General features: G+C 43.0%; 1 protein-coding gene across 5 annotated transcripts in view; it reads left to right on the top strand.

Moving 5' to 3' along the window:
• The window catches only part of CDK5RAP2 (CDK5 regulatory subunit associated protein 2), a 144,891-nt gene that overhangs the window by 67,164 nt on the left and 63,232 nt on the right, over positions 1-14,495 (top strand). For all 5 annotated transcript variants that reach the window (XM_081847424.1, XM_081847425.1, XM_081847422.1 and 2 more), the window contains exons 17-18: positions 1,702-1,817; positions 2,972-3,100. In XM_081847424.1, coding sequence (XP_081703550.1) covers positions 1,702-1,817; positions 2,972-3,100 — 245 coding nt within the window. The remainder of the gene's footprint in view (positions 1-1,701; positions 1,818-2,971; positions 3,101-14,495) is intronic.

Genomic DNA, 14,495 nt, shown 5'->3' with positions numbered 1-14,495 from the left:
CATGCATTTGGCCCTCTGAGTGGAGAAGCAGATGCAACTTGACACTTGTAAATTACTTAAATTATTCTTCGATTAGTTGAAAATAGATTAAGTTGTTTAATAAATTTTTGTTCTATAAAATTTTATCTATTCTTTCTAGTTTGGCCTGGTTTATAAAAGAAATTCCTTTTTTTCCTGGCAATTTTTTTAAAATAAATTTTTGTTCTGTAAAATTTTATCCATTCTTTCTAGTTTGTAATTCTAGCTGTACTTCTGCAACTTTAATTTAAGAGAAAATGTGCTAACTAAAAAATTATCTGTAGTGTAAAATAACAGTTGTAACAGTATGTTTAAAAAATTGTCAGTTTTAGACCCCTGAGTAGTATCAGTTGCCAGGACATTACCTCGTTCACCTATACATAGTTCCATCCTTATTTCAGACATTGTGATATATTGGTATATTACATTGCTTAGCTGGTGATATATCATGTTGTTGAAAACCAGATATTGCCCAGCTCTAGTAGGGAGCCTGAGGATGTAACATCCAACTTGGACCGGCCCATAAAAAGCAAGCCTAGAGTGAGAGACTAGGGTGATATCCGTTGTTTCCAGGAAGTCTTCTCATTGTGAGACTTTTATGGGTGAGCTGGACCCTGCTTGAGAACCTCGAGGCTGAGGAGGAGGGTTTGTCAGCAGGAAAATGAATTCATATTGATTTTGGTACTTATATTGATATTGATGTTGGTATTGGACCCCTCTGACCACATCAAAGTCTGTCAGTCAGTTGACTACTTTTCTGCATCATGGTAGACAGAAACAGTCATGTATATTATGTACAGTGGTACCTCGGGTTAAGTACTTAATTCGTTCCGGAGGTTTGTTCTTAACCTGAAACTGTTCTTAACCTTAAGCACCACTTTAGCTAATGGGGCCTCCTGTTGCCGCCGTGCCGCCGGAGCCTGATTTCTGTTCTTATCCTGAAGCAAAGTTCTTAACCTGAAGCACTATTTCTGGGTTAGCGGAGTGTGTAACCTGAAGCGTATGTAACCTGAAGCGTATGTAACCCGAGGTACCACTGTACGTCAAAAAATATCTACCCACTAAGGCATCTCAGAATCTGCAGCAAGCATGGCTGAGTTCTGAGCCCTGAACAAAATAGGCTTGCATCGTTTCCCCATAATTCTGTCCCTTTGAACTGTTCATAGAATCATAGAATTGTAGAGTTGGAAGGGATACTGAGGATCATCTAGTCCAACCCCCTGCAATGCAGGAATATGCAACTGTCCCATATGGGGATCGAACCTGCAACTTCGGCATTATCAGCACAATGCGCTAACCAACTGAGGTATCCACAGGATATTAGAAATCCCTGCAGAACACTCATTCCCACTCCTGATTTCTGAGATTTCCTGAAGTAATGCCCTTACAACATTCAGCCTTCTCTTTTAGTCATAAGGACTAACAACTTGATTTTGTAAGAAACTGCTGAATCCCGCACCTGGTTTCATATTATATGCACTTTTAGCACATGCACAAAATCACAGAGTATGTAGATGTGACAGCAGTAAGAAGGGAGTAGAGATCTGCAAATAATGGTACACTCGTTCCATTGAATGGGTACTTCAGTTACAAAATATATTGGTGGTTTTTTGAGGCCAGAGCAGGAAATTCCAATGCAATTATATAGATTAAGCTATCTTCTTCTTCTTTTTTAAAAAATAGAGGAAACCCTATCTTCTTGGGGAGAACAGACGTCTTACATGAGCATTTGTTTAAGAGACCAGGGTGGTTTGGAGTTGCAGTTGGACCAGCTGTCTCATGAGGAGCTTAAGAGAAAGGTATTGTTTTCCTGTTCCTTTACAGTCGTCCAGTATTTCTTGGGCATGCCAGCCTGCTTCTTTGTTTGGAACTCTGATGTGGGTGATTTTTGGAGGATTGGGTCCAGGGAGGACCTGCATGATCTATAAATGTACAAGAGGCAGTTGCAGATTCCAGGCATCAGGAAAGATTAATCTGTCCATTATTCCTGACTGGAGCTGATGGGAGTTGTAGTCCGAAACATCTGGGGAACACCAGGGTGGGAAAGGCTACTGTAAGTAATATGCACTCTGCCCTGCCAAGCCAAAAATATGCTGTGCCATTCTCCATTAAATGCAGTTTCCGAATACTTTTCAAAGGTATCCCAACACAGAGCACACTCCAGTAATCCATATGAGAGCTTACAGTGCACAATACGTCTGTTTTTCTTTAGAATGCTGCAAGATTCATGGGAGTTATTGAAATAAGAATTGTTCTTTCTCTGCATACCAAGGACCATTGCTCACATCCTGTGGTTGTTCTGATTACAGATCAGAACCACATTGTGTACCTATTAAGAACTGTAATGAGTTTACCTATTACAACTGTAATGTATTTTTCCTTCAGAAGTGCCATTGCCCTCAGGTCCTTATTGCAAGCCTGCCATGGGCATCTTCTGTAGTTATTACTGTCATTAGCTATTTTGGAATATTTATTGGTTTGGTGGTATGTCTTAGGCTTGTTAAACAATTCATTTTAAATGCATCCAAAATTACTGATTTAAAATAATTATTATTTAATTGTTAATTTAATGTTGTATGCTGTATATTGTATTGTTTTAATTATGGTTATTGTATATTTGTCTTTGGGCTATTCTGTTGTTAACTGCTTTGAGTAGAATTTTGTAGAAAATGTGTCAACAACAGCCAGCCACCATCCCCATCATCATCTGGTTGGCTGCATTGAGAACGAGATGTTTGATCCAACAGGCTCTTCTCGTGTACTCAGTTTCTTAACTCCCTGTCATGGATTTCTTGGGGTATACACTTCAAACATGAACAATTTCAACTGGCAGGCAATGCACACCTACAGTGTATCTTTTAAGAAATTGGTTGTTGAAATCATGATGTATGAAGCAGGCTGAAGAATGTTAAGAGCTTCCAAAGTCTCTAAAGGCATCCTTTTGCTTTTTCAGGTTGCTGAACTCCTCTCAGTCGTGAAGGAGCTGCATTTGGCAAATCAAAACCTAAAAAAAAATCAACTTGAAATCTCCACATTGGACATTGTGGCAAAGGAAAGTCAGGATACTCTAGACCAGAGTGAGGTGAGACTTAGTTTCCTGGTGCTACTAAAGCTGGTGGAAGTGCAGCTTTATTTTTAAACATGATTTCTAGATACAGTAGTACCTCGGGTTAAGAACTTAATTCGTTCTGGAGGTCTGTTCCTAACCTGAAACTGTTCTTAATCTGAGGTACCATGTTTTTTTATGGTTCTGCTCATAGTGCTTCCAGAAGGTGGTACTAGGGCAGAGATGGGGAACCTGGTGTCCTCCACATGTCATTGTACTACAATGCATTGTACAGGCATTGTACTCCCATCAATGCCTGTCATCATGGCCAGTGATCAGGGTTGATTGGAGCTGTAGTCCAACAATAACTGGAGGGCACCAGATTCCCACCCCAATGTTAGATCTCTGCTTGACCATGTCTCATTTACACTTTTAGATTCCATAGAGCTTGGTTCCCACCCCATCTCTTACTGTTCAGCATCTACATGAAACCATTAAGTGAGGTCAACTTGGGAATTAGAGTGTGGTGTTAGCACTAATTCAATGACCCAAAATTCTGGTTCATCTCATGTAAGACAGTTGAGATGATGCAGAGGCTCAAATGGCTTGGTGGAGTAGGAGGTATTTGGGCATTGAGGAGTCCAGTCGCTGGATAGAGCTGAGGTTGAGGGCTGCAGTCTTGGGTTCTCAGTTCTTAAGCTTGAGAGCCCTTTGTTACTGGGTTCAGATTGAGTGCCTCCATAGTTGCCTCATTCTTGGTATCTGTGTCCAGGGTCCTGCTGGAAGGTGAGGCTGCAACATTCTTAATGCATTATTGGCATGGCACTGGACCCCACATAGCCTGATACTGTGTGTGTGTGTGTGTGTGTGTGTGTGTGTTTTTAAAAGGGACTCTGTTAACTTCTGGTTATAAGCATACTGGAGGCTTCTGAGTGTCTCCCCACATTTTTGTCTTGATCTGAGACCCCCCAATACTGGATCTGGGTTTTTACAAGGTAGCTGTTTCTTAAAGTACAGTGGTGCCTCGCAAGACGAAAAGAATCCGTTCCGCGATTCTCTTCGTCTAGCGGTTTTTTCGTCTTGCGAAGCAAGCCCATTGACGGCTTAGCGGATTAGCACTATTAGCGGCTTAGCGGCTTTTAGCGGCTTAGCGGATAAGCAGATAAGCGGATTAGCGGATTAGAAAAAGGGGGGGAAAGTCTGAAAAACTCGCAAGACATTTTCGTCTTGCAAAGCAAGCCCATAGGGAAATTTGTTTTGTGAAGCGCCTCCAAAACAGAAAACCCTTTCGTCTAGCGGGTTTTTCGTCTTGCGAGGCATTCGTCTTGCGGGGCACCACTGTAGAGGCATTGCTTTGGGGGAGATGTTTGCTGCAATTTGCGCTGCTCTCCTCAAGGGGGTACTGTTCCCCTGCAACTGTCAACAGAAAACAACAACAATGGCATTTATATAACACTTTTGAGTTTTTTCAAAGTGGTTCACATATAGTATCTAATTCTACTCCTTAAAAAGAATCCTGTAAGTCTGGCCAGGATTTTGTGTGTATGGTTTTTTTTTTTACACATTTTTTAAACCACACATTTTCTCAAAAACAATGAAGCTTGCAGCCAAGAAAAACCAGGTAATAAGAACACAAAGGGATTAAGTAATGCCCCAAGTTATTAATTAATAATACAGATAAATAAAGTCTATACAAATTTCAGCAACCACACTTCAATCAAAAATCCAAGTAGATGGAGTGGGAGGAACAAAAACCAGCTTTCATGAAAATGAAAGGCCCCAAAGCCTTCTCAAAGAGCTATGTGCTTGGACTTGATGGGCCTCCCTGAGGAGGCCATTCTGTGGAACTGGCATGGCAACTGAAAAAGCTCCAATAACTACTGGATACCTAGCAAACTTAACTGAGAAAAGTATTTTTTTTTTAGTTTTATTTCTCAGCCTTCTACCCCACCCCTCATCATAAATCATAAATAATCTCAGGGCGACTAACAGCAGTTTAAAATACAATAAAATTGGGGCAGGGATATGCTGGGGTTTTTTTTATATGCTGGAGGTTGAATCTGGGGCCTTCTGCATGCAAAGCAGATACTTTTACCTCTGAGTTGTGGTCCTCCCCTGAATACACAAATACTTCTGCTACACCAGGGATGATAAAATCTCAGGACCGGGGACCCATTGTGACCCTTCAGGCTTCTCTGCCCTTGGAACTTCCCCAAGGCCTTTCCATATGTCACACTCCTCCAGGCACAGCTTTGAACCCTGAGTGTCCTTGAGCTCTGAGAATGCCAGTGGCTTGCAGACAAGGTAGAGGCATTCTCAGAGCAAATGGCCACATTTGAGTCAGAAACAAATATTCAAGGAGGGTGCAAGGAAGGGTCAGTAGGTTGTGTAGCCTGGGGAGAGTCCTAAAGACCAGCCAGAGAGTCCTGGTAGGCTGCATTTGGTCCCTGAGCCTGAGGTTCCCATTAGGATAAACTATGCAATGGTAAGAGCATGATGTAGTGGTTAGAGTGTTTGACTAGGACCTGAGAGACCAGGGTTTAAAACACTGCCCAGCCATGAAACTCACTAGGTGATCTTGGGTTAATCACAATCCCTCAGCCTAACCTACCACACAGGGTTGTGACAAATATAAAATGGGGAAGAAGAGAAACATGTACACCACCTTGAGGTCATTGGAGGTAAGGTGGGATATATATACACACTGTTCAATAGTGCCTGTAGCGCCTGTCTCGGGAGATTGTGGACTCTCCTTTGCCATCTAGCCTCTGCTTAAATGCCTTCAGAAATCTGTCAGGGATGCTGTCATTGCAATGCAGATCTGGCATTGTTGATGCAGATGGTCACCAAGATTGCTTCCAAGTCTGTGAGTCTACAGTTCAGTAGGGGACCATGGAGCAAGGCCTCAGAAGTTGCATGGAGCTTGCAAAAGAGTAGAGATGGGGGAAAGACAGATCTTAAGGTAGACAGAATAAATGGTTTTCAAATGGGGTTAGACAGATTCTTGGATAGATTTATCAACAGCTATTAGTTCCTGATAGCTAAATGCAACCTTCAAATTCACAAGCAGTTTCTCTATGAATACCAATTATGGGCTGGGGGGAGGAAGCAGCGGATGATAGTAGCCTTCATGCCCTGATGGAGGACTGTAGAGGCATCTGACTGGTTGCTCTTGAAAAAAATGATGTTGGCCAAGTGTTCTCCACCACTCATTTCAGTCTGTTCTAATCTGATATCTAAAGGTAAAGGTAAAGGGACCCCTGACCGTTAGGTCCAGTCGTGGACGACTCTGGAGTTGCAGCGCGCATCTCGATTTATTGGCTGAGGGAGCTGGCGGACAGCTTCCGGGTCATGTGGCCAGCATGACTAAGCCACTTCTGGCAAACCAGAGTAGCGCACGGAAACGCCGTGTACCTTCCCTCCAGAGTGGTACCTATTTATCTACTTGCATTTTGACGTGCTTTCGAACTGCTAGGTTGGCAGGAGCAGGGACCAAACAACGGGAGCTCACCCTGTTGCAGCGATTTGAACTGCCGACCTTCTGATCGGCAAGCCCTAGGCTCTGTGGTTTAACCCACAGCGCCACTTGTGTCCCTATTCTGATATCTAATATGGCCTTAATCCCAGAATCTGCATGTTAAATTGTTGTTTGGGGGGGAATATTGGCTGAAAACATGCTTTCCTCTCCTCCTCCACCCCCCCCCCCAAATGTTACACAGTGGTATCACAGTGCTTCTGGCACTAGTGTGCAAAACAATCCTATTTCTTCTTGAAGAGTAGCACACACACACAAATATATGTATTTTTATATTTAATGTCTGTCCTGGACATTTGATAGCCCTATATCTTTTAGCAAAATAAGAGAAACTGGAAAAAGAGAAAACTGACGGCCCTTCAGGTACTTACACGGCTTTCTCCAAGCTAAGCATCCCAGTTCCATCAATGTTTCTCCACAGGACTGCACTTTTGACCCTCTTCATTGACTTTTTTTGAAGTCATTTGTCTAAATCCTTGAAATGCAGTGCCCAGAACTGAAAACATACACATTCCTGGGTTATACCTACATATCCTGTAGGCAGTTTTTTGTAGGAGTTTTGGGGGGTATTTTCATAGGGAAGGAAGGCTTAATGCCCTTCCCCTGTTCTGCAGCACAACAGTGCTGATCCAGATCTCTACCCTTGCTTCCTCAAGGTGCTATGAACACCTTTAAAAACAGCAGGGGGGTGTATTTGGGGGTCTCCATCACATCTAATTTGGCCCTCAGCTCTGTACAGCATTGAGTGTGCCACCCACATTGAATAAATATTAGAATACTGAATTGGTCAAATTCTGGGTAGTGGGGCTTATTTTAACGTATTGGAATCTGCTTCATTTGGTGCTGCCATGGGATTTGTTCATTCCTCTCAACCAGCACATGATGCCCATCAAGATATAACTCTCTGAGCCCAGGACTTTCTCTTGGCTGTTTTAAAAAATGTATCATTTTTTCTTTCTGTGAAGACTGCAGAAACACAATCCTGCTAAGCCCCGCTGTAGAGTCTTCCTAAGTCATGTCTCCCTTGGGTTGCCACAGCTCTGAGCTGTATGGGGTGCCTTTGGGCTCCAAAAGACAGATAAAAAAGGTTGTTTTTCTGCTGTCCTCTGAACATCTGCTTTCAGATGTGCAGAGTCCTGCCTCTGGGACTCATGGGATCTTTGCAAACCAAGCATATCAACTATTCATTTAGGAAAAAACACATTCTCAAGGTTTTTCATTGCCATGGGATGATTTGAAAGAGGAAGCTTTATCCTTCATAGACCTTCTCCTGGCCTTGAGCCACATATTTTACATTTTTTTTAAAAAAATGGTCAAGCATTAAAAGTTTCTTCCTTGGGGTACAGCAATTTCTCCATCACTCAGAAGCTAACACTTGAAGTCTTGAATGCAGCTCTATGCTTGCTTGCTTCTTTGGTGGCCTTTTAAAGTAGATCAACACAATTTTAGTAACTTGGTGCTGGTCGGGAAGGAGCTCTTAGTGACTGTATGCTTTCTTGTATCAAGTTTCAGAGGCAGTACACTTCTGAAGACCATTTGCTGGGGAACAATGGTGGGGGGAGGTCTCTTGCCTTCATGTCCTTCTTAAGTGCATAAGAGCCCTGCTGGATTAAGCCAACTGTCAGGCCACTGTTTATACACTTTGAGTTTTATCCAGTGTTAGTTCTACTCCAGGAAGACCCATTGGAATCAATGGACATGACTATCAGGTCCACTAATTCCAGAAGGTCTACTCTGAATAAAACTTAGTTGGATATAATCCTTGATGCTTTTTTACTCTCTTAGGTAATGTATGAAGCTAGCCTTAAGAAAGAGCAATCTGAGGTATTAATAAAATATTTTTTCTTTGCAGTAAACTTTTTATCACATGACCCAAATCTCCCATTGGCTCTTAATAGTGGGGCACCAAGGGCCTGGCACCCAGGCCTTCTCATTTGTCCTTTCAGGCTGTTTTGGTGTAGCCATGCCTATATATGATTTTACCTGTGAGGCAGGTAAAAACACAGCTGTTGCTTGCAAGCACTGCTAATCAGCTGTTTGTCCATGTGGGTAAAAGCAGTTCATGTGCCATCATTATTATTCTGGTTGAGGCTCTGGTTGAGGCTAATCTAACTTCCTTAGGGCCCGAGACCTCTAGGGTGTTGCTATATATGGACCTTAAGGTCCTCCGTGGGGCATATATAGAGGGGTATACAGGGCCAAGACCATTTAGGGCTTTAAAGGTCAGCACCAACACTTTGAATTGCACTTGGAAATTGTACTGGGAGCCAATCTAGATCCTTTAGGACTGGTGTTATATGGTCCCGGCGGCCACTCCCAGTCACCAGTCTAGCTGCCGCGTTCTGGATTAATTGCAGTTTCTGAGTCACCTTCAAAGGTAGCCTCATGTAGAGTGCATTGCAGTAGTCCAAGCAGGAGATAAACAGAGCATGTACCTCTCCAGCAAGACAGTGTGTGGGCAGGTAGGGTCACAGCTGTCGCTTTTAGACAGCCACCCTGGACACAGAATTAACCTCCATGGACAGCTGTGAATCCAAAATGACCCCCAGGCTTCGCATTTCCAGTCAAGCCATTAGTTTTTAGAAATTCTTGATAAATGTGTTGGCAAATAAAAATAATAAAAAGAAGCAGAAACTGGTAATGATAACTCAGAAAATGACACTGATTAAATTTTATGTAGTATACATTGAGTCTTCTTCTCCCCCCCCCCCTCTTTTTCTCAGTTCTTTTTATGGAAATGAGTGCTTTATGTCTGCTTCACACTGTGAAGGCCTGGAGGAGATGTAATGATTTTCAGAATGCACAATAACTTTCTTTGTTTTTACTATAATGTTGATGGTTTCTTCTGTTTTTTACTTTTTGCTAGCTCTTCATAAATTGACAAAACCAAAGAGATGCTTAGGTTTCTTACAGTTTGGCAGCTTTTGTAACTTTTTTTTAAAAAAAAAAACAACAACCTCTAAATTTATTTTGTAATTATTGTATGACTATACTGTACTTTGAATATACAAAACATGGTAATTTTATGACATACCAAGTTATGCACAATACATTTTATGTTTCTAAAATAACAAAGTGATATTTGATCTGTAAAGGGTGCTAAAGAATGTACTGAAGATTTTTCAGTTTTCCCAAAATTTGTGTTTTGCTCTGGGGGAAAAAAAAAACTATTTCTCCCATGGCTTCAAAATTTATCACTCCCACCCCCACCCCCCTGGTCAAATGTGGACTTGCATGGGGCGTGGGTGGCCAGATCTATTTTTCATCCATGATCTGCTCAGGGATCCAACTCCTTGCTCTTGGTTTCTCTCCTGGCTACTCCCTCTTGATTGACTATAGGCCATCCTTGACAATGTTTCCACCCTAAAAGCAGGTTCTTTTAATCCCAGATAACAGGGACGCGGGTGGTGCTGTGGTCTAAACCGCAGAGCCTAGGGTTTGCCAATCAGAAGGTCGGCGGTTCGAATCTCTGTGACAGGGTGAGCTCCCGTTGCTCTGTCCCTGCTCCTGCCAACCTAGCAGTTTGGAAGCACGCCAAAAAGTGCAAGTAGATAAATAGGTACCACTCTGGCGGGAAGGTAAATGGCGTTTCCGTGTGCTGCTCTGGTTCGCCAGAAGCTGCTTAGTCATGCTGGCCACATGACCCGGAAGCTGTACGCCGGCTCCCTCGGCCAATAAAGCGAGATGAGCGCCACAACCCCAGAGTCGGCCACAACTGGACCTAATGGTCAGGGGTCCCTTTACCTTTAACATCTGTGCAGGATAATGAATTCTTCTGCTGGCTTTAAGTCCATTAAAGCAGCTTCCTGATTCTTTGAGTTCAAAATCTTCTGGGGAATGCATGTCAGAGACAAAGTGGGTGGAGCAATGGATATGGCTCTTACTTTGAATAGTCAGCTGTATTTAAGCCACACAAAAGTCAGAGGTTTATATTTGCATACTAGGGTTGCCATACGTCTGTTTTTTTGTTTTTGTTTTTTGTTTTTTTGTTTGGTACCATTACGGGTCTCGTGTGGTTGTTTTGGGTTGTTTTTTGTTTCGCTTTTCTGCCTGTGGGATTTCCCTCCAATCCCCCATGGATCACCTTACCCAACCTCTCTTCCCTCTTCTGCTGCAGGGATAGACAGGGACCAGCTCACTTTCCCCTCTTCCTTATCAACAGTTCCACTCCATACTTCCAGGAATCTCCCAAGAATAAAAAAAGCAGGCGGGGAAGGAGGCTGCCAGGGTTTACACAGTCACTTCCTGCCAATCAAGAGCCTGCCAGCCTCCCCTGCCAGCCAATGAAAGTTCTGACTATTCATAAAAATAAATACTCTTGCCACACTCCATCCCAGCCACACACAGGCATCAGGAATCCAAACCTCTTTCTTTCTCTTTCCCCCAGCGTGTCACTTTTCACATAAAATATACAAGCTCCTCTTGGAACCGGAGCAGCTCAAATATTCTTCTTGTGGCTCTTGCTCTCTTTCCTGCCCTCTCCATCCCTCCAGCTCCCAACACAATTCAGCCAGCAGCAGCCACATGCTAACATGAGATGCAAGTTCACTGGCTCTTGCTGTCTTCCTCCCCCCCTACCAACCAGCCCTGCTTTACTCTGCTAATCTGGAAGGTATCAGGTGTGTGTGGAGGGCAGGATGTGGCAGGGAGAGAGATGAATTGGCCCAGTTTGGGAAGAAGCTTTCCATCCGGTGTGCTCCAGGCACTCAGGACATTTGCAGACTTCTCCTCTCACCACTTCCCCCTCCTAACCTCAACCCACCTCCCTTGCCGGCATTGCAAGTATGGCAAAGGCACACTAACTGACTGGACTCTGTTTTGGCAACACATTTCACGATTGGGAGAGGATTTTTAAATTTTGATTCCCCACCTGTTCCCTCCCTCTCTCCCTTCTTCCACTCTTTGAGAGAAACACACAGGCACCTCACTGCTTTCACACCTCCAAAGGTAAGTGAGTTTAAAACAACAACAACAGTGAGAGGAATAATAACCCCCAACCCCTGTTTTATATAGTTGATGCCAGAAGTGGGGAGCAGGGGTGAGATTGCAAAGGTGGGAAGAATACTGCAAGACCAGCCCACCCAGAGCTGAAAGTGAGGGACAATTAGTGCCTGGGTAACTTTGGCTCCTGCTTCTGTCTAACCAGAACTATTGTGGTGCTTTTCTTGTCAGGTGCTAGTCAGTCTAGGAGGAATAACTATCTTCAGGTTTTAATTTTGTATCCTTGTCATTAAGTATTATTATGATGGCTGTTTATCAAATTATAGGCAAGCAGCATGGTGGGTTTGGTTGCTTTGGAGGCGTGGGGGTGGGGGGTAAACAAGGACCAGAATCTGCACAAATTGGAAATCTGACCAAAAAACTAATTGAAGAAAATGTGGACTTCCGGAGGCGGCGCGAAACAGCGATGGCGGTCCTCTTCACTCTCTGAAGAGGGGCTCCGCAGAAAAGGGTCGTTCGCTGCGGCATAGCGACGACCCGTTTGAAAAAACCACGGGCAGAGGGAGCCCGTGGCCGTGGGACTCGGCGGGCGCCAGGAACTCCCCCAGGAGTGTGGAAGGGACCCCGTAAGGGGCTCCGGAGTGCGAAAGGGGGGGCGGCGCTGTGAGTTCATCGCTCTTTCTGCGGGAGGCGAAGCCGCGCAGCTGCTGCTGATGAGCGTCGACCTTTCTTCCTGTGAACATCAATTCGGCAAGTAACATACCCGTGAGTAAACTGAACTACAATTTGGACTCCAAATTTCTTTTTTCCGGGTTTGAAAACGGGTGACGAGTAAAAGGAAGTCCGTCGCCCGATACTGCTTACAAGATCAAAGCAAAAGTACAGAGGAGCGCTGAGGCGCTTAATGGGAACTTTGTAAAGTGGAACTATCGTGCATTTACAGAATTTGCAGTCTTCTTATTTAAAAGACCAAGAGAGACCTTATTTCTGCTTATGGGTTTTGTATTTGGGACTTTGCTTTAAGAACGCAAGTCGTCGGGCTGTCAGTATGTAACTGAGCTGTCAAACTGCGGATTATAGTAACAAGATTTCAAGTTGCTACATATATTGAAACTTTAAACGTTTAAAATACTGTTGCAATTACCAGTCTGGCTCCTAGTGGCTTTAGCTAAAAAAGTAAAGGACTCTGCGAATCTTCCTTTTTGTCTTGGAATTACAAACTAAAAAAGAGATTACAGAAACTTTAAATGGCGGAAAAATCTTCTCCTTCCTTGAAATTTTAAGATACTCCCCCTAGAGGATTGTGGAGTTATAGAGGCCTGGGAAACATTTTTTGTTTGGAATTTCTGTGGTTTAATTGTGTGTACTCTGGACTTGCTTTCTCATGGAATAAAAGATAACTTGACCTTGAACAAGAGGCAGGTGTGGAATGAGTGGCACAGGGAAAACAAGAGCAGCCAAAGCTAAAGAAAGAGAAAAAGAGAAAGAAAAAGAAAGGAAACCTGTGCAACTTGTCCAAACAACTTTAGCTCATCATCGCAGATCATCTGTTCCAACCGTCCTGATAGCACAGGAGGTGGAGGCCGAACAGCCTGCTGAAGAGGACATGGCAACAGGAGGATCTGACACAGTTTTGAAACAAATTTTAGAACAATTAGCAATTTTAAATCAAAAAGTGGACAGTCAATCATTAAAAATAGACCAAGCAACAACTACTATTGGCGTACTTTCTGAAAAGGTCTCTCAGAACACACAGGCAATTGAGAATCTACAAGGAGCTACAGCTGAAAATCATAAATTAGCTGTGGAAGCCTATCAAAAAGCGGAGCAAGCAAGCAAAAAAGTTGATGAGATTAAAGGCGTAATCAAGCCTTTGCAAAGACAGGTAGGGGAACAACAGGCCTACCTGTCGATGGTGGAATTGAGAAACAAGGAGAATAACCTCAGGTTGAGAGCTGTTCCAGAATTGGAGGAAGGCAATTTGGAGGGATTTTTGACACTTTTATTCTCCAAATTTTGGGGAATAGAAGAGGATAAAGACTTTAAAATTGTGACTGCATTTAGATTGGGCAGATCGGTGAAGAAAGACAAGTCCAGACTGTTTGGTTATTCTGAAATCAAGAGAAGAAAGAGACAAGATACTAGGCCTACATTTCAAAAAATCTTTAGAGATAGAAGGAAAAAAGGCTGAAATTTACAGAGACATACCCAAATTGTTATTGGATCTTAGAGCCTCATACTTAGAACTGACAAAGTTGTTGAGAAACAACACAATCCCTTATAGGTGGGAGTTCCCGCAAGGACTATCATTTAACTATAAAGGAAGGAAAATAAGAATCAGAACACCAGAGGACCAGCAGAAGTTTCTTCACGACAACGGGGAAGACCTCCAGAAAGGAGCAGTTGCGTCTTGGCCACCTCTACCACCAGAAACTAAACAGCCTGGAGCTGGACCATCACTGCCACCGCCGGGAACGGGAGAACTAGACACCCCATTGTAAGGTCTACAAATTGATTCAGGATGTCTCTGCAACTTCTTAGTTGGAATATAAATGGCGGAAATTCTCCAGAAAAAAGAAGAAAAGTATTTCATATATTGAAGAAAGAGCAATTGGACATTATTTGTCTGCAAGAAACACATGTGACAAGGCTTCATCGGAAAGTGCTAATCAATAAAAGGCTAGGTCAAGAATTTATTTCTTCGGACAGAGTTAAGAAAAGAGGAGTAGTGATCTATGCAAAGGAGAGCCTGTCACCGAAATTTCTATTTAAAGATGAACAAGGCAGAATTTTGGCTATTGAAATTCATACACATGGTGAAAAATTTTTGATATTAGGAATCTATGCGCCAAATGATGGAAAATCGGAATTTTTTAAGAAGCTGCATGAGACTTTACTGGATTATCTAGACTATAACAACATCATCATGATGGGAGATATGAATGGGGTTGTCTC

Source organism: Podarcis erhardii (genome assembly GCF_964252035.2).
Source record: "Podarcis erhardii genome assembly, chromosome: Z".
NCBI classification, from domain to species: Eukaryota; Metazoa; Chordata; class Lepidosauria; order Squamata; family Lacertidae; genus Podarcis; species Podarcis erhardii.
The sequence above is the reverse complement of the archived record's forward strand: the minus strand, read 5'-3'. Positions and strand labels throughout refer to the sequence as shown.